This window comes from Miniopterus schreibersii, assembly GCF_964146895.1.
Source record: "Miniopterus schreibersii genome assembly, chromosome: 1".
NCBI lineage: Eukaryota > Metazoa > Chordata > Mammalia > Chiroptera > Miniopteridae > Miniopterus > Miniopterus schreibersii.
This window is the reverse complement of record NC_138101.1, coordinates 114,045,229-114,065,298: the sequence shown is the minus strand read 5'-3', so window position 1 is coordinate 114,065,298 and position 20,070 is coordinate 114,045,229. Positions and strand designations below refer to the sequence as shown.

Sequence of the window (20,070 nt, the reverse complement as noted above, 5' to 3'; positions counted from 1 at the left end):
CCCAGATCAGTAGTAGTAAGAAAGTTTTTTATGTTGAAATCAATTGACTGCAGGCAGTAATCTGAAACCCACCCTAAATGGAGGATGGGTTCAAGGAATTCTAAACTTCCAGTTCACGGCAGGGATGCAAGTTCTGCCTCCATAGTTGATTCAAAAGGCAACTGCAGAATCAATATGTGTACCATTGTATTGTCGTGCCTATGAAATATGGAAAAGTAATACAGTTGAATGTGGCAGCACAAAATAATTGTGTGGGAGACCAATGCATTTCAGTAAGATGATACAGCAGTTGTTTACTCAAATGCTGAGAAGCAAATGAAGAGAACCAGGAATTATAAATACGCAGGCTAATAGAACAGAATTTGGTAAATACATACCTCCTCTTCCTTCTTCTCTTAGTGTCCTCAGAGGGCACACAGTCATTTGACAATGAGTATCACCAATATCTCAGGTGTATTCAGCAACGCAGTCACCCGTGTGTGCAGTTTTAATTTGTGCAGGTTCTGCTATCCATAGTCAATCACAAATTGAATTTATCAAATGGAAAATTCCAGAAATAAATGATTATTGAGTTTTAAATGAGTTTAATGAGTTTATGCACAATTCTGTGAATCTTGATGAATCTCATGGGGACTGCCTCTGTCCAACCCAGGACATGAATAACAATCCCTTTGGCCAGAGTTTACACACTTGAGTACCCTACCTGCCCTTTACGCCCTCGGTAGCCTTCTCGGTTATCACACTGGTGAACGCTGTCATGGTATGGCAGTGCTGGTGTTCAAGTAAACCTGATTTTCCTTCATTCTGACCCAAATGGGTCAGAGTAACGATGCTGGCAGTTTGGATATGCCAAAGAGAAGACAGCAATCTTAGCCTCGGGAAGCATGCTTACGAAAGCTCATATACATTTCGGGTTTAGTACAACTCACGTTTCCAAACATTCATGCACAGGAGGTGTATCCCTGGCACATAAGCTGGGCCTGCTCTATAATAATAGCACAAAAAGAGGAGAGAGCTAACAGCTTTATAGGAGTAGCATTTCTAGATGTTTCTGGCGTTTACTTAGTTTCAATCTGAAATGGATCCTAAACTTGTCAAACTTGGCCTTTACACACATCTGAATATAAATTTTGAAAACACATGGAATTTCACACTTGAAGTGAAAAAATGAATGGAATGCTGTATTTTTGATAAAAATAGCTATCTGAACTACAAAGCAGGAGAGATCAAAGAAGATTTAAAACAATGGAAAGACCTCTTTGGGAAGAAAATTGTGATTCTTACTGTATTACAAGTTTTTCCAGCATTTTCCCATCAAATACTATTCTGATTGCCTCCTACTTATCTTAGAATACGTTCATAGCTGATTCTTTTGACTTGGTATTTCTGACTTTACCTATTGGAGAAAGAACAGAGGAGCTGAAATGTATCAGCTAATTTTCGCCAGGTTTGTGTGGCAATGGCTCATGTATCCTCCACTAAATATTTCTAATCAATTAATGAACATTACTTCTGCCCAATATGAGACATTTTTGTTTATTTAGGTAAGGATACATACGCCAGCCGGTACCCTCACTGTGAAGAAAGGGGTCTGGAACTTTTGGGCCGGCAGAATCACAGTGGGAACTTTTAAATTCATTCGCGGGCTCAGCCATTTCTTGAAAGCAAGAGTTCTGCTGTGCAGTGTCAGGACCATGAGAGGTTTCCTACGCTTGCATGGTCTGCTAGATCTGACTTCCACCCAAGGCACTGTTGGCCCCAAAGTCAACCTAGGCCACCAATCTTAGTTAGCCCTCTCATAATACTCATTTCTCTTTCATACCTATCCTGCATTCTTTATGTCACTGGACTCAGTTAATAGTTGCTAATTATAGGAAAACGTTTGAATCATATGAAAACTCAAGTGGAAATGGATCCAACAGGACGTTGGTACTGGTACAAACTTAACCGTTTCCTTTATGCATGTCACAAGGTCTGCATGACAAATAAACCTCAGAGGCCATTTTTTTCTCCATCCAATCAATGTCCTTTTTTTTTTTTTTTCTTTTAAATCACTGATATCTCCGTGGTTTATAGTTAGAGAACAAAAAAGAAGAATACAAATTTTCCTGGATGGGTCAAAGTATTTCTCGCTCCCTGTAAATTTCTGGGACGAAACAGTGTATGGTTAGCAACTGCTCTGTGGTAAAAAGCAAGCAAGCAAACAAACAGTTCAATTCTACTTCATGTGTTACATCCCTACAGAAAGGGTGTGCATTTAATATAAGCCTGGAAGTAATTTAATTATCATAATTTCTCTAGGATGATTTCAATTTGCATAAGAGAGAATTTGTATGGATAAGCACTGTTTAAGGAATTATGAGGCATAGCTCCTAAAAAGGATATCAATTTTGTCATTTCCTGGATCCTGGGATTTCCATAGGTCACTAAACACCTCCAAACATCACCATAATATGCCTGATATCCCTGCTCAGTCTGATCCAATTTAAAGTTTTGTGGACCTGCAACCAGATATTTCGATTTACTATTTCTCCGTATACTAAAACACCGAGTTACAGGCAACATACACACACGATCATGGAAATATATAGACATATGTATATGTTCTTATGCAAATGATTTGTATGTAAGAGATTATATGATGTGCTTAGAAATCTCTCTGTTTCTCTAGAGAGTAATGCAGAACATGCATCGGAAGCATTTGTGACTGGCTTAATAAAGAGACAACTCAAGACCCAAGCGTTTGAACTCCGTGGTAAGATTACTGTAGATATTTTGACCTCTCCTGTGAAGCACTGGTTTTGTTAATGGCATATATCATTATGGGTCATTCGCTGAATGTTTACAACTTACTGTGTGCACATCCTTCAGAGCTATTGCTATCTGGAATTTCAAAACGCATTTCCAATATAATAAGACTTGAAATGACTCAAAATTACTCCTTTTCACCCATGTGCTTCAGAATGGATGTAGTTTGAGCTGTTGTGCAACACCATTCATGTCGTTGCCCATCAACATCAAAGCTCTTGGGTGAGCAGGGGCCATGTCCAATTGCAGCAATTTTTGGAAAGGATTCTTTGTTTCTGAATGGTAGTTCTCAACAATGAGCCAAAATATTCAGAAACCTATGTTGTAAGCAGATATGCTGTCATCAGGGCTCTGATTTTCCCATTAGAGTAGAGCCCACAGGCACAGGAGATTGAGCATAGATCTGACGATTCCTTGGATGTTTAGAATGGCAAACGTGCATTGGCATCACAGTAAAGTCTCCAGGTGCATGAAATCCCAACAATATGGGTAAGCCTGTTGCTTGAAATTCCAGAGGTAGTCACTGACATCTCCTCTCTAGCTATGCAGGTACCTGTTGGCATCTTCTTCAAATATGAGGCTACTTTGTCTCCATTGAAAATCTGCTCTGTGGTTTGGCCATCTTCACTAACTACCTTTGCTAGAGCTCCTGGCATAGTTGCTACAGCTTCTCCATGAGCACTTGCTGCTTCGCCTGGCACTTTTATGCTTATGGGGATGACTACTTTTCCTTAGCCCTTGAACCGATCTCTATGAGCTTCAAACTTTTCTCTGCCATTTTCGTAGTATCGAAGAGAGGTAGGGTCTTGCTCTGGGTCAGGGTTAGGCCTAAGGGAATGTTGTAGCTGGCTTGTCCTTGTATCCAAACAACTAAAATTTTCCCCACTTCAAAACTTAGGCCATTTTGCTATCTTATCCTTGTTGGGTTTTGTGTAGTATCACCATTAATGTCCTTCTAAACTCTTTCTCTGTATTCCCTACCAGGCTTACTGCCACAGGAGGCCTAGCTTTAGGCCTGTCTGGGCTTTTGTCATGCCTTCCTTCCTGAACTTAATCATGTCTAGTGTTTGAAATAGGGGACAGATGTGAGATTCTTCCATTCACTTGTACACTTAGCGGCCAATGTGGGGTTATCAATGGGCTTAATTTCATTATTGTTGTGTCTCAGGGAATAGGGAGACCAAAGGTAAGGAAAAGGGACAGGAATGGTGCGTGAGTGGAGAATCAGATAATGCACAACCTTTATGAGGTAAGGTTGTCATCTTACATGGGCATGCTAAGACGCAGTCCAAAACAATTACAAGAGTAACATCAAAGATCCCTGCTTACATATCACCATAACAAGTATAATACTAATGAAAATGTTTGAAACATTGGGAGAGTTACCAAGGTGAGCCATCGCTCTTGTAAAGAGCGACCCAATTAATGGCTCAATGCAGGGATGTCAAATATGGCCCTTTTGTAAAAAAAGAAATATGTGCACAGTAAAAGGACGGTATGATGAACTCAGTTCATCAAATAGGTAGTATCAACCACAAGATTAAAATTTATATGAAAGAATCAAATGCAAATTTTGGAGTTGAAATATACAATAAGTAAAATGGGGAAAAAGTCAAGGGAGGGTTTCAAAGGAAGGTTTGATTTGCCTGAAGAGAGAGTCAGCACACTTATGGTCATGGGAATACCGGAAGGAGAGTAGAGAAAAAATAAGCAGCAAAAATATGTGAAGACAGAAAGCCAGAAATCTTGAACAGTATTCAATGCAAGTTATTAAACCACATTGGCATCCTAAATGAATGGAATCTAAGTTGAATGAGCACAGAGATCCACAACCAGACCCATTATGCTAAAAATGTTGAACGACAAAGGGAAAAACAGCTGATTGAGGAAAAGGAAAAACACACCAAGGCAGGTGCGCAGGTGACAGAGTATCAGAGCCTCTGGATGTCAAAGGCATGGGATGGAACGGTCAAAATGGGTGAGAAAATTCTGAGAAATTGGAATGTTGTATCGGCAAACTATTTTCCAAAGTGAAGGTGAGATAAAGAGATTCCAAAATAAATAAAAGGAGGGAGAATTCATTGTGGGCAGACTTGCTCTACAGTAAATACTAAGGAAAGTAGGTAATCTCACACAGTAATTTAAATCCACACAATAGAAATTTAAAAAATTAAAAACACACACACAAATCACTCAAAAGAATTCTAGAATGATGGAAGGCCGTGTAAACAGATAACTGACTCTTTTCTTAATTGTTTTAAAAGGCACCTCTGTTGAACTAAAAGCATAACATATGTTGTTGGGACATTCACCTCTAGACATATATTATTTTTCACAAAGCTGCATACAAAAGATGGGGAGGATACGGATGAATCAGAAAGTGACACTAGATCCCTAGGAAGAAAACAAAGAACCAGAGATTGTAAATTAGGCAGTTATATAGCAAACACCCTAAATATATCCTTCCTTAAATCTGTCTCTCAGCTTCCCTAAAAATTTTAGTTTCATAAATAAATCATTTAAGCAGCATTTGGGTAACGCTTCTCATATTCACACACGCAATATGCACTACAGCAGCAGAAAACTGGGTAAGAGGGAATAAAACTGTGTGGCAACCAAAATTCTATATCGCCCTGGAATTCATACAGTAGAAATCTGCAGCATACACAGAAGGGTGACTATGGTGATTGTGGCCCAACTCTCTGAAAAACTAACAGACATTGAAAAGTGATATATTATGGAAATATTGTAGATATTTATGTTCTATGTTACAGGCGAACATCTGTAAAACTCTCAACGATAAAATATATTGTAAACAAATAGATTAGGTAACTTCAAGAACGATAGGATTTTTAAAAAAGACTTAAAGGCAATGGTAGGATTTTGTGAAATAAGAAAATTGTGCCTGTTAATGGATTATAGGTTTATCCACCATATGCCTTTTTGGCTCGCAGTGTTAAGCACAACCTGCACTCAAGGGCTCTTATCGCCTTTCTGATCCTCTAAATTTTTTGCTCCCTCAATTCAAACGCAACAATTCTTCTAATTGTATTTTTTCGGGGAAGACCAAGCATTAAAATATATCTGCAATGCTTCTCCTGTCACGTGTTGCTCTAACTGGTCTCTTTCACAAATGGCATGACTTACTGCTGCAAAGTCGTCTGCCCAATCCAGTGTGTCTTTGGCGTTGCTAAGGATGCCACATCAAGACTTCACCTCTGCCTAGGTTGCTGTGTTGATATGTTTGTACTACCATGGTGATACACGTGGGCTCAGTCATTTGACCAAAGCAAGGCTTCCAGTCCGTGATGTCTGCATCATGGCAAGTTTCCGTCTCAGTTACACTTTGTGTTGAAACCTATTTTGTTTTGTGTTTTTGTTCAGAAAACCTTACACAGTAGGTGACTCACACTCATCATACTAATTGTTCTTTTTGCAGGATTCCGTTTTTTATTCAATATAATTTTATTGATTTTGGAAAGACGAAGAGGGAGGGCGAGAGACATAAAAATATCGACGAGAGAGAAACAGCGATGGGCTGCCCCCTGCACGCCCCCAGTGGGGACCAGGCCAGCGACCCGAGCATGTGCCCTGACTGGGAATCAAACCTGTGACCTCTTGGTGCATGGGCTGACGCACTACCACTGAGACACACTGGCCAAATTAGATGCAGTCTTTACAAGTACATTTCATTATAATTTCTCTGCCTTTGGGCCTAGAGAGTAGCTTCCAAACACAGCAATAAGGAAAGTCACTTAAAGTTCCCAATGGATAGGGACACAATACCAGTGCTCATATTCCTGTAAATTGGCCATTTCCCCGCCCCAGTAGAAAATCTAATGGTTATCAGAACTGAGAGGATGGAAGCTTTACCTGTGTACACAAGTTACCTGTTATTCCTTTCCAATGCTACCTAATGCCTAATTGCTTTGCACTTAAATAACAAAAGGAGGGCAAGGGCGTGGTCTAAGACTTTCAGGCTTATGGTAGGGTTTTGGCACTATGATGACTATCATTTGCAATCTGACCTGGGTAATAGAGTTTGAACCCACCCCTCCATGTTTACCCTTCAACTATAAATGTGCTTTTGGTTCACATGAAAGTTGTGTGACTCAGATCAGCTGTAGGAAGTTTTAAATTTTCAAAAGAGTTTGTATGTTACGAGCACAGACCCATTAAAGCAACTAGGAGACCTCATTTTGTGATTGAATTTTGTCATTAGCTGGATATGTCACCTTGGTCAAATCACTAAACACGGATAACCTTCAGTACAATGAGATTTATGTGATGGTAAAAGGCTATAGTGATTCAAAGTGTTTCTTTCTGAATAAAGATATTTCCGTATAATTCTTTCCTGTGGAAAACTGCGACTCAGAGGAGTACTAGACACAAGCGCACGTACACATGCAAACCAAGATGCACACACACACACACAAACATCAACACACATATGTCAATATTTACCTTACAAACTGATTTAAAACTGCTTATTTCTCTAGAGCCTGATGCAGAACACTTACCCGGTGCTTTTGGAAGAGGTATAATAAAGGGGGAAGTCAAGACACCATCTAAGAGCCACGCTGGTAAGAACAAGAATATCTCAAGTTAATTTATGGTTTTTTTAAATTCTCAAAAGTTTATTAAAGCTTCGACCTTCAGTCTGTATAGGCTATAATTTCATGATAAAATATCTCCATAGTTCCTTCCTATAGTTAGTAGATCTTTAGCAGCTACATCAAGGGACTATTAGATACATAATACATATCTCAGAACTCGTCCCTTTAAAGCGATCCCCAGAAATCCAATGCTATCATGATCTGGGAGTATTCTTCAGGGAAGTCTTTAAAATGCTATTCTGCTCACTTTCATTGTCAGGCCCAATTGGATACTTGCTTGGGTTTTGCAAAAGCAGAAAAGCTACCTTATTGATGGGAGTAGAGGTGGAATATAGAAAATCAATATTGCATTGATTATGAATTCCGTCCGTGTGATGAAACTATCGGGCAAATTTCTAATATCTCACGTACTGAGGAGACTATTTTTTTGTGTGCACTTTTTGCCTACAGTTAAAGTATAGCTTAGTGTTCCTTCTTCTGGAAGATCAGTCCTTGGCACACTTTGTCACGATCTTGGATATGGTACCAAAGGAAGTAAGAAGGTTAAGAGAGCCATCAGGGAAGGAAACCATAAAAGAGACCCTTTCAAAACAACTGTCATCCAAAAGTGATGGTGTTCATGCCCCAAGTCCATGCCCTCACAGGGACAGGACTAGAAGCTTGACACTACAGGGATTGAGATTTCAGTAAAATATGCAGTAGGCCTGCCTCATCACTTAGTAAATTATCAGGCACACAATGACAACACGCCTCCAACTGGATGGGAGCCCAGTACCCATGTTTGCTACCATACATTGCCTAAAATGTGCAGGTTTAAAACAAAATGCAGGAGACGTGCAAAGAAACAGCAAGTATGAACTATACACAGGAGAAGAACAGGCCGCAAAAACTTTTTGTATATTCCAGTTGTAGGATGCAGATTAACTTAGTATTATATTAAATAAAGAGTCCCATGCTGAGGGGTGAAAGGAATATAGGTGACAAGGGCTCATTAAAGAAACATGTCACCAAAGAGATAAAAAGATGTATGAAAATAAAAAAACTGAAAATTTTCCCCTTGAAATTCCAATATCTGTAAGGTAAAATTCACTAGAGGGGCTCAAGAGTAGATTGGGAAAATCAGAAGAAAGGATCTCTGCACTGAAAGTAATGGGAGCTGCAAAAGCAGAACAGAGAGAAACTGGGGAAAAGAAAGCATTGGAAGAAACAATGGTTGAAATTTTTCAACGTATTCAATGGTCAATATCAATTTCCACATCCATGCTCAATGAAATCTAAGTAGAATATGTGCAGAATAATGTATAACCCGGCCCCACATGATAAAATTTAGGAAAGACAGAGATGATTATAAAAGCCACAAATGGGAAACAACTCATCATGGAAAAGAGAAACCTGGTAGGATGAAGTGGTGACTTCCCATCACCAACTAGGAAAGCCTGCAGGCGGGGGCATGGCACATTCCAAGGCCTCATAGAACAAACTGTAAAAAAAATGTTCCATCTATCCAACGTACCTTTCAAAGTCAAGGTGAGAAAAAGAAATTTCCAAATTTTTTGTAAAATGTGGGATCTTTGGCTAGCTGACCTCCCTTAACAATAACAGTAAAAAATGTCTCTTTATGTTGAAATCCATTGACTGCTCCCAGTAATCTGAAACCCTCCCTAAATGGAGTATGGGTTCAAGGAATTCTAAAATTCCCAAACACAGGAGGGACGCATGTTCTTTCGCTATAATTGGAACTGCAGAATCAATATGTATACCATTGCATTGTTGTGCCTATGAAATATGGAAAAGTAATACAGTTGACTGTAGCAGCACAAAATACTTGTGTGGGAGTCCAATGTATTTCAGCAAGATGATACAACAGATGTTTACTCAAATGCCAGGAACCAAATAAAGAGACCAGGGATTGTAAATATGGAGGCTGATGGGACAGAACTTGGTAAATACATACCTTCTCCTTCTTTGTTCTCTTAGTGTCCTCCGAGGGCACACAGTTATTTAAAATTAAGTATCACAAGTATCTTAGGTGTATTCAGTAAGCCAGTCCCCAATATGTGCAATTTTAACTTATCCAGTATCTGCCCCCCATGGCCAATCATGAATCAAATTTATCAAGAGGAAAACCCCAGAAATAAATGATTAATGATTTTTAAATTTGATTTTATGCACTATTCTGTGAATCATGATGAATCTCATGGAGACTGCTTCTGTCCCACCCAGGACGTGAATAATAATCCCTTTGGCCAGCGTTTACCACAATTCTATATTACCCTGGAATTTATTTAGTATAAATATGCAGCATATACTGAAGGGTGACTATAGTGATTGTGACTCATCTCTCTGAACTACTAACAACCATTGAAAAGTCATTTAATATGGGAATATTGTACAGAACTATGTTCTATGTGTTTTTATAAAATAGCTTAGATACCTTAAAAAAATTGTATTTTTTAAAAGAAGACTTAAACGCCATGGTCCAATTTTGTGTAATAAAATATTCTACCTCTTAATAGATTATAGATTCTCCACAGCATACCTTTCTTCTCACACTGTTAATGCCAATCTGTACTTTGGGGACATCTCATTGCCTTTGTGATTATTTAAATATTTTTGCTCCCTCACTTCAAGTGAATCAATTCCTCTCAACGTATTTGTCAAAATAAAATATGCCACCTAAGGTTCTCCTGTCCTGTGTTGCCGTAACCAATATTACTTTGACAGATATCATAACTTACTGTAGGAATGTTTTTCTGCCCAATCCAGTGTGTCTTTTGCTTTGCTAATGATGCCATATCCTGACTTCACCTCTACTTAGATTGCTAGGGTGGTATATTTGTACTACCATGTTGATATTCATGGGCTCAGTCATTTCACCAAAACAAGGCTTTCATTATATGATACCTGCATCATGACAAGTTTCTGTCTCAGCTACATTTTGCATTGGAACCACTTTTTTGTTTGTGTGAGTTTGTTTGTTTGCTTGTTTTCCCAGAAAATTTTACCCAGGCGGTGGCTCTGAGTCACCATTGTATTTAACCTTCCTGCAAGATGCAGTATTTTCAAATAAGTTACATTTTTATGCTTTTGTCATTGAGCTAGAAAGTCATTTCCAAATCCAGGTAAAGGTCAAAATCACCTGATAGTTCAAATGGAAAATTGCATACTACCAATTCCCAAAAAACTGTACATTACCAGTTTTCCCCTCTCCAGCTAGATGATGTAGATGCTTATAAGATTTGAAAGGGCATAAGCTTTATCTCTGTCCTCAAATTACCTGTCATTCTTTTCCAAACCTAGCTAATGGCAACTTGTTTTACACTTATATAACAAAAGGCGGGGAGGACATGGATATATTCTTGGACAAGTCCAAGAATGGCTGCTTCACACTAGGGTTCTGCAACTATGATGACTATAGTTTGCAACCTGACCTGGGGAACAGTGTTTGGACTCACCCCTCCAGGTTTACCTTTCCAATATAAATGTGTGTTTTTATACACATGAAAGTTATGCTATTAAGATCAGCTCTCTCAGAAGTTTTAAATTTGCAAAAGAATTTGTATGTTATGAGAAAAGGCCCATTTAAGCAATGATTAATTTAATCATTTAATTCAGTTTGTTATTGAATTAGTCATTAGCTGGATATGTCACCTTGGTCAAATCCCTAAACATAAATAAGCCTCAGTACAATGAGACTTATGTGATGGCTAAGGGCTCTAATGATTCTAAAGTATTTATAGCTGAAACACAGGTATTTCATCATACTGTTTTTTCTGAGAAAAACTGCTATTTAGCTGGGTATTAGACACAAGCACACTTACACACACACAGCAACACACACACAAATATCAACACACATATGTTAATATTTATCGTAAAGAACTTATTTAATACTGCTTATTTCTCTAGAGCTTGACACAGAACACTTACCCAGTGCTTTTGGAAAACGTATAATAAAGGGGGAAGTCAGGACACAATCAAAGCAACAATCTGGTAAGAACAAGAATATTTACTCTCTATTTATGGTTTATTTGTCTTCTCAGAAATTTATTTAAGTTTGGAGCTTCAAAGACCACAGTATCTGTATGTAATTATTACCTGATGCAACATCTCCATAATTTCTTCTTGTAATTAGTAGAGGGCTACAAATTGTCCCAATGGATAATTAGATGCATAATACATGTTTTAGAATTTGTCTATTTAACCTGATCCACAAAATGCCAATGCTATGGTGAGCTTAGAATATGCTTGATGGAAGCCTTTAAAATATCATTTCACTCAGTTTATGTTTTCAGACCCAATTTGGTGGTTGCTTTGCATTTGCAGAAGCTGAAAAGCTACTTTCTCAATGGGATTAGAAGAGGATTTTAGAAATAGATATTGCATTTACTATTAATGCCCTCCATGAGTTTACACTATTAGGCAAATTTCTAATATCTCAGTTGAAGTAGTGACCCTTGTGTTTGTTTGTTTAATAAAGTTCAAAGAATAGATTAGTGCTCCTTGTCTGGACAGATCAGTTGTAGACACATTTTGTCACAATCCTGAATATGGTACCAAAGGAAGTGGGCAGGTTAAGTGAACAACCAGGGAAAGGAGAGAATAAAAGAGACCCTTTGTAAGCAAAAGTCATCCAAAAGTGATGGTGTTCATGCCCCAAGTCCATGCCCTCACAGGGACAGGACTAGAAGCTTGACACTGCACTGATTGAGACTTCAGTAAAATATGCAATAGGCCTGCCTCATCACTCAGTAAATTACCAGGCACACCACCGGGGGAGGCCTGAAGTTCAATTGAAGTCATATTGAATCAGCTAATAGAAGAAAAATGACTCCAAGAATGGAGACAACAGGCCTACAACTGGATGGGAGCCCAGTACCCATGTTTGCTACCACACATTGCCTAAAATGTGCAGGTTTAGAACAAAATGCAGGAGACATGCAAAGAAACAGCAAGAATGAACTATACACAGGAGAAGAACAGGTGGCAAAACCTCTGTTTGTATATTCCAGTGGTAGGATGCTGAATAATTTACTGTTATATTAAATAAAGAATCCCATGATGAGAGGTGAAAGAAATATAGGTGACAAAGGCTCATCAAAGAAACATATCACCAAAGAGATAAAAAGATGAATAAAATAAAAAAACTGAAAATTTTCCCCTTGAATTTCCAATATCTGTAAGGTAAATTTCACTAGAGGGGCTCGAGAGTAGATTGGAAAAATCAGAAGAAAGGATCTCTACACTAACTGTAATGGGAGCTGTAAAAGTAGAACAGAGAGAAACTGGGGCAGGGAAAGCATTGGAAGAAACAGTGGTTGAAATTGTTCAAACATATTCAATGATCAATATCAATTTTCACATCCATGCTCAATGAAATTTAAGGAAAATGAGTGCAAAGTAATATATGAACAGGTCCCTCGTGATAAAATTTAGGAAAGACAGTGATGATCATTAAAGCCACAAATGGGAAACAACTCATCACGGAAAAGAAAAACATAGTAAGATGAAGAGATGACTTCCCATCACAAACTGGGGAGGCCTTAAGTTCAATTGAAGGCATGTTCAACCAGCCAATAGAAGAAAAATGACTCCAAGAATGTTTCATCTAGCCAAACAATCTTTCCATGGCAAGATGAGAGACACAGAATCCCAAATTTCACACAAAATTAATGAGAGATCTGTGTGCTAGCAGACCTCCCAGATCAGTAGTAGTAAGAAAGTTTTTTATGTTGAAATCAATTGACTGCAGGCAGTAATCTGAAACCCACCCTAAATGGAGGATGGGTTCAAGGAATTCTAAACTTCCAGTTCACGGCAGGGATGCAAGTTCTGCCTCCATAGTTGATTCAAAAGGCAACTGCAGAATCAATATGTGTACCATTGTATTGTCGTGCCTATGAAATATGGAAAAGTAATACAGTTGAATGTGGCAGCACAAAATAATTGTGTGGGAGACCAATGCATTTCAGTAAGATGATACAGCAGTTGTTTACTCAAATGCTGAGAAGCAAATGAAGAGAACCAGGAATTATAAATACGCAGGCTAATAGAACAGAATTTGGTAAATACATACCTCCTCTTCCTTCTTCTCTTAGTGTCCTCAGAGGGCACACAGTCATTTGACAATGAGTATCACCAATATCTCAGGTGTATTCAGCAACGCAGTCACCCGTGTGTGCAGTTTTAATTTGTGCAGGTTCTGCTATCCATAGTCAATCACAAATTGAATTTATCAAATGGAAAATTCCAGAAATAAATGATTATTGAGTTTTAAATGAGTTTAATGAGTTTATGCACAATTCTGTGAATCTTGATGAATCTCATGGGGACTGCCTCTGTCCAACCCAGGACATGAATAACAATCCCTTTGGCCAGAGTTTACACACTTGAGTACCCTACCTGCCCTTTACGCCCTCGGTAGCCTTCTCGGTTATCACACTGGTGAACGCTGTCATGGTATGGCAGTGCTGGTGTTCAAGTAAACCTGATTTTCCTTCATTCTGACCCAAATGGGTCAGAGTAACGATGCTGGCAGTTTGGATATGCCAAAGAGAAGACAGCAATCTTAGCCTCGGGAAGCATGCTTACGAAAGCTCATATACATTTCGGGTTTAGTACAACTCACGTTTCCAAACATTCATGCACAGGAGGTGTATCCCTGGCACATAAGCTGGGCCTGCTCTATAATAATAGCACAAAAAGAGGAGAGAGCTAACAGCTTTATAGGAGTAGCATTTCTAGATGTTTCTGGCGTTTACTTAGTTTCAATCTGAAATGGATCCTAAACTTGTCAAACTTGGCCTTTACACACATCTGAATATAAATTTTGAAAACACATGGAATTTCACACTTGAAGTGAAAAAATGAATGGAATGCTGTATTTTTGATAAAAATAGCTATCTGAACTACAAAGCAGGAGAGATCAAAGAAGATTTAAAACAATGGAAAGACCTCTTTGGGAAGAAAATTGTGATTCTTACTGTATTACATGTTTTTCCAGCATTTTCCCATCAAATACTATTCTGATTGCCTCCTACTTATCTTAGAATACGTTCATAGCTGATTCTTTTGACTTGGTATTTCTGACTTTACCTATTGGAGAAAGAACAGAGGAGCTGAAATGTATCAGCTAATTTTCGCCAGGTTTGTGTGGCAATGGCTCATGTATCCTCCACTAAATATTTCTAATCAATTAATGAACATTACTTCTGCCCAATATGAGACATTTTTGTTTATTTAGGTAAGGATACATACGCCAGCCGGTACCCTCACTGTGAAGAAAGGGGTCTGGAACTTTTGGGCCGGCAGAATCACAGTGGGAACTTTTAAATTCATTCGCGGGCTCAGCCATTTCTTGAAAGCAAGAGTTCTGCTGTGCAGTGTCAGGACCATGAGAGGTTTCCTACGCTTGCATGGTCTGCTAGATCTGACTTCCACCCAAGGCACTGTTGGCCCCAAAGTCAACCTAGGCCACCAATCTTAGTTAGCCCTCTCATAATACTCATTTCTCTTTCATACCTATCCTGCATTCTTTATGTCACTGGACTCAGTTAATAGTTGCTAATTATAGGAAAACGTTTGAATCATATGAAAACTCAAGTGGAAATGGATCCAACAGGACGTTGGTACTGGTACAAACTTAACCGTTTCCTTTATGCATGTCACAAGGTCTGCATGACAAATAAACCTCAGAGGCCATTTTTTTCTCCGTCCAATCAATGTCCTTTTTTTTTTTTTTTCTTTTAAATCACTGATATCTCCGTGGTTTATAGTTAGAGAACAAAAAAGAAGAATACAAATTTTCCTGGATGGGTCAAAGTATTTCTCGCTCCCTGTAAATTTCTGGGACGAAACAGTGTATGGTTAGCAACTGCTCTGTGGTAAAAAGCAAGCAAGCAAACAAACAGTTCAATTCTACTTCATGTGTTACATCCCTACAGAAAGGGTGTGCATTTAATATAAGCCTGGAAGTAATTTAATTATCATAATTTCTCTAGGATGATTTCAATTTGCATAAGAGAGAATTTGTATGGATAAGCACTGTTTAAGGAATTATGAGGCATAGCTCCTAAAAAGGATATCAATTTTGTCATTTCCTGGATCCTGGGATTTCCATAGGTCACTAAACACCTCCAAACATCACCATAATATGCCTGATATCCCTGCTCAGTCTGATCCAATTTAAAGTTTTGTGGACCTGCAACCAGGTATTTCGATTTACTATTTCTCCGTATACTAAAACACCGAGTTACAGGCAACATACACACACGATCATGGAAATATATAGACATATGTATATGTTCTTATGCAAATGATTTGTATGTAAGAGATTATATGATGTGCTTAGAAATCTCTCTGTTTCTCTAGAGAGTAATGCAGAACATGCATCGGAAGCATTTGTGACTGGCTTAATAAAGAGACAACTCAAGACCCAAGCGTTTGAACTCCGTGGTAAGATTACTGTAGATATTTTGACCTCTCCTGTGAAGCACTGGTTTTGTTAATGGCATATATCATTATGGGTCATTCGCTGAATGTTTACAACTTACTGTGTGCACATCCTTCAGAGCTATTGCTATCTGGAATTTCAAAACGCATTTCCAATATAATAAGACTTGAAATGACTCAAAATTACTCCTTTTCACCCATGTGCTTCAGAATGGATGTAGTTTGAGCTGTTGTGCAACACCATTCATGTCGTTGCCCATCAACATCAAAGCTCTTGGGTGAGCAGGGGCCATGTCCAATTGCAGCAATTTTTGGAAAGGATTCTTTGTTTCTGAATGGTAGTTCTCAACAATGAGCCAAAATATTCAGAAACCTATGTTGTAAGCAGATATGCTGTCATCAGGGCTCTGATTTTCCCATTAGAGTAGAGCCCACAGGCACAGGAGATTGAGCATAGATCTGACGATTCCTTGGATGTTTAGAATGGCAAACGTGCATTGGCATCACAGTAAAGTCTCCAGGTGCATGAAATCCCAACAATATGGGTAAGCCTGTTGCTTGAAATTCCAGAGGTAGTCACTGACATCTCCTCTCTAGCTATGCAGGTACCTGTTGGCATCTTCTTCAAATATGAGGCTACTTTGTCTCCATTGAAAATCTGCTCTGTGGTTTGGCCATCTTCACTAACTACCTTTGCTAGAGCTCCTGGCATAGTTGCTACAGCTTCTCCATGAGCACTTGCTGCTTCGCCTGGCACTTTTATGCTTATGGGGATGACTACTTTTCCTTAGCCCTTGAACCGATCTCTATGAGCTTCAAACTTTTCTCTGCCATTTTCGTAGTATCGAAGAGAGGTAGGGTCTTGCTCTGGGTCAGGGTTAGGCCTAAGGGAATGTTGTAGCTGGCTTGTCCTTGTATCCAAACAACTAAAATTTTCCCCACTTCAAAACTTAGGCCATTTTGCTATCTTATCCTTGTTGGGTTTTGTGTAGTATCACCATTAATGTCCTTCTAAACTCTTTCTCTGTATTCCCTACCAGGCTTACTGCCACAGGAGGCCTAGCTTTAGGCCTGTCTGGGCTTTTGTCATGCCTTCCTTCCTGAACTTAATCATGTCTAGTGTTTGAAATAGGGGACAGATGTGAGATTCTTCCATTCACTTGTACACTTAGCGGCCAATGTGGGGTTATCAATGGGCTTAATTTCATTATTGTTGTGTCTCAGGGAATAGGGAGACCAAAGGTAAGGAAAAGGGACAGGAATGGTGCGTGAGTGGAGAATCAGATAATGCACAACCTTTATGAGGTAAGGTTGTCATCTTACATGGGCATGCTAAGACGCAGTCCAAAACAATTACAAGAGTAACATCAAAGATCCCTGCTTACATATCACCATAACAAGTATAATACTAATGAAAATGTTTGAAACATTGGGAGAGTTACCAAGGTGAGCCATCGCTCTTGTAAAGAGCGACCCAATTAATGGCTCAATGCAGGGATGTCAAATATGGCCCTTTTGTAAAAAAAGAAATATGTGCACAGTAAAAGGACGGTATGATGAACTCAGTTCATCAAATAGGTAGTATCAACCACAAGATTAAAATTTATATGAAAGAATCAAATGCAAATTTTGGAGTTGAAATATACAATAAGTAAAATGGGGAAAAAGTCAAGGGAGGGTTTCAAAGGAAGGTTTGATTTGCCTGAAGAGAGAGTCAGCACACTTATGGTCATGGGAATACCGGAAGGAGAGTAGAGAAAAAATAAGCAGCAAAAATATGTGAAGACAGAAAGCCAGAAATCTTGAACAGTATTCAATGCAAGTTATTAAACCACATTGGCATCCTAAATGAATGGAATCTAAGTTGAATGAGCACAGAGATCCACAACCAGACCCATTATGCTAAAAATGTTGAACGACAAAGGGAAAAACAGCTGATTGAGGAAAAGGAAAAACACACCAAGGCAGGTGCGCAGGTGACAGAGTATCAGAGCCTCTGGATGTCAAAGGCATGGGATGGAACGGTCAAAATGGGTGAGAAAATTCTGAGAAATTGGAATGTTGTATCGGCAAACTATTTTCCAAAGTGAAGGTGAGATAAAGAGATTCCAAAATAAATAAAAGGAGGGAGAATTCATTGTGGGCAGACTTGCTCTACAGTAAATACTAAGGAAAGTAGGTAATCTCACACAGTAATTTAAATCCACACAATAGAAATTTAAAAAATTAAAAACACACACACAAATCACTCAAAAGAATTCTAGAATGATGGAAGGCCGTGTAAACAGATAACTGACTCTTTTCTTAATTGTTTTAAAAGGCACCTCTGTTGAACTAAAAGCATAACATATGTTGTTGGGACATTCACCTCTAGACATATATTATTTTTCACAAAGCTGCATACAAAAGATGGGGAGGATACGGATGAATCAGAAAGTGACACTAGATCCCTAGGAAGAAAACAAAGAACCAGAGATTGTAAATTAGGCAGTTATATAGCAAACACCCTAAATATATCCTTCCTTAAATCTGTCTCTCAGCTTCCCTAAAAATTTTAGTTTCATAAATAAATCATTTAAGCAGCATTTGGGTAACGCTTCTCATATTCACACACGCAATATGCACTACAGCAGCAGAAAACTGGGTAAGAGGGAATAAAACTGTGTGGCAACCAAAATTCTATATCGCCCTGGAATTCATACAGTAGAAATCTGCAGCATACACAGAAGGGTGACTATGGTGATTGTGGCCCAACTCTCTGAAAAACTAACAGACATTGAAAAGTGATATATTATGGAAATATTGTAGATATTTATGTTCTATGTTACAGGCGAACATCTGTAAAACTCTCAACGATAAAATATATTGTAAACAAATAGATTAGGTAACTTCAAGAACGATAGGATTTTTAAAAAAGACTTAAAGGCAATGGTAGGATTTTGTGAAATAAGAAAATTGTGCCTGTTAATGGATTATAGGTTTATCCACCATATGCCTTTTTGGCTCGCAGTGTTAAGCACAACCTGCACTCAAGGGCTCTTATCGCCTTTCTGATCCTCTAAATTTTTTGCTCCCTCAATTCAAACGCAACAATTCTTCTAATTGTATTTTTTCGGGGAAGACCAAGCATTAAAATATATCTGCAATGCTTCTCCTGTCACGTGTTGCTCTAACTGGTCTCTTTCACAAATGGCATGACTTACTGCTGCAAAGTCGTCTGCCCAATCCAGTGTGTCTTTGGCGTTGCTAAGGATGCCACATCAAGACTTCACCTCTGCCTAGGTTGCTGTGTTGATATGTTTGTACTACCATGGTGATACACGTGGGCTCAGTCATTTGACCAAAGCAAGGCTTCCAGTCCGTGATGTCTGCATCATGGCAAGTTTCCGTCTCAGTTACACTTTGTGTTGAAACCTATTTTGTTTTGTGTTTTTGTTCAGAAAACCTTACACAGTAGGTGACTCACACTCATCATACTAATTGTTCTTTTTGCAGGATTCCGTTTTTTATTCAATATAATTTTATTGATTTTGGAAAGACGAAGAGGGAGGGCGAGAGACATAAAAATATCGACGAGAGAGAAACAGCGATGGGCTGCCCCCTGCACGCCCCCAGTGGGGACCAGGCCAGCGACCCGAGCATGTGCCCTGACTGGGAATCAAACCTGTGACCTCTTGGTGCATGGGCTGACGCACTACCACTGAGACACACTGGCCAAATTAGATGCAGTCTTTACAAGTACATTTCATTATAATTTCTCTGCCTTTGGGCCTAGAGAGTAGCTTCCAAACACAGCAATAAGGAAAGTCACTTAAAGTTCCCAATGGATAGGGACACAATACCAGTGCTCATATTCCTGTAAATTGGCCATTTCCCCGCCCCAGTAGAAAATCTAATGGTTATCAGAACTGAGAGGATGGAAGCTTTACCTGTGTACACAAGTTACCTGTTATTCCTTTCCAATGCTACCTAATGCCTAATTGCTTTGCACTTAAATAACAAAAGGAGGGCAAGGGCGTGGTCTAAGACTTTCAGGCTTATGGTAGGGTTTTGGCACTATGATGACTATCATTTGCAATCTGACCTGGGTAATAGAGTTTGAACCCACCCCTCCATGTTTACCCTTCAACTATAAATGTGCTTTTGGTTCACATGAAAGTTGTGTGACTCAGATCAGCTGTAGGAAGTTTTAAAT

General features: G+C 38.8%; 1 protein-coding gene across 1 annotated transcript in view; it reads left to right on the top strand.

Annotated features, from left to right (window-relative positions):
- LOC308546849 (uncharacterized protein) overlaps window positions 1-20,070 on the top strand; it is a gene marked incomplete at both ends in the record, with an annotated part of 67,005 nt that overhangs the window by 10,714 nt on the left and 36,221 nt on the right. Inside the window, 4 exons of the mRNA XM_081116300.1 lie at window positions 2,672-2,755; window positions 7,308-7,391; window positions 11,334-11,417; window positions 15,795-15,878. Coding sequence (XP_080972426.1) covers window positions 2,672-2,755; window positions 7,308-7,391; window positions 11,334-11,417; window positions 15,795-15,878 — 336 coding nt within the window. The remainder of the gene's footprint in view (window positions 1-2,671; window positions 2,756-7,307; window positions 7,392-11,333; window positions 11,418-15,794; window positions 15,879-20,070) is intronic.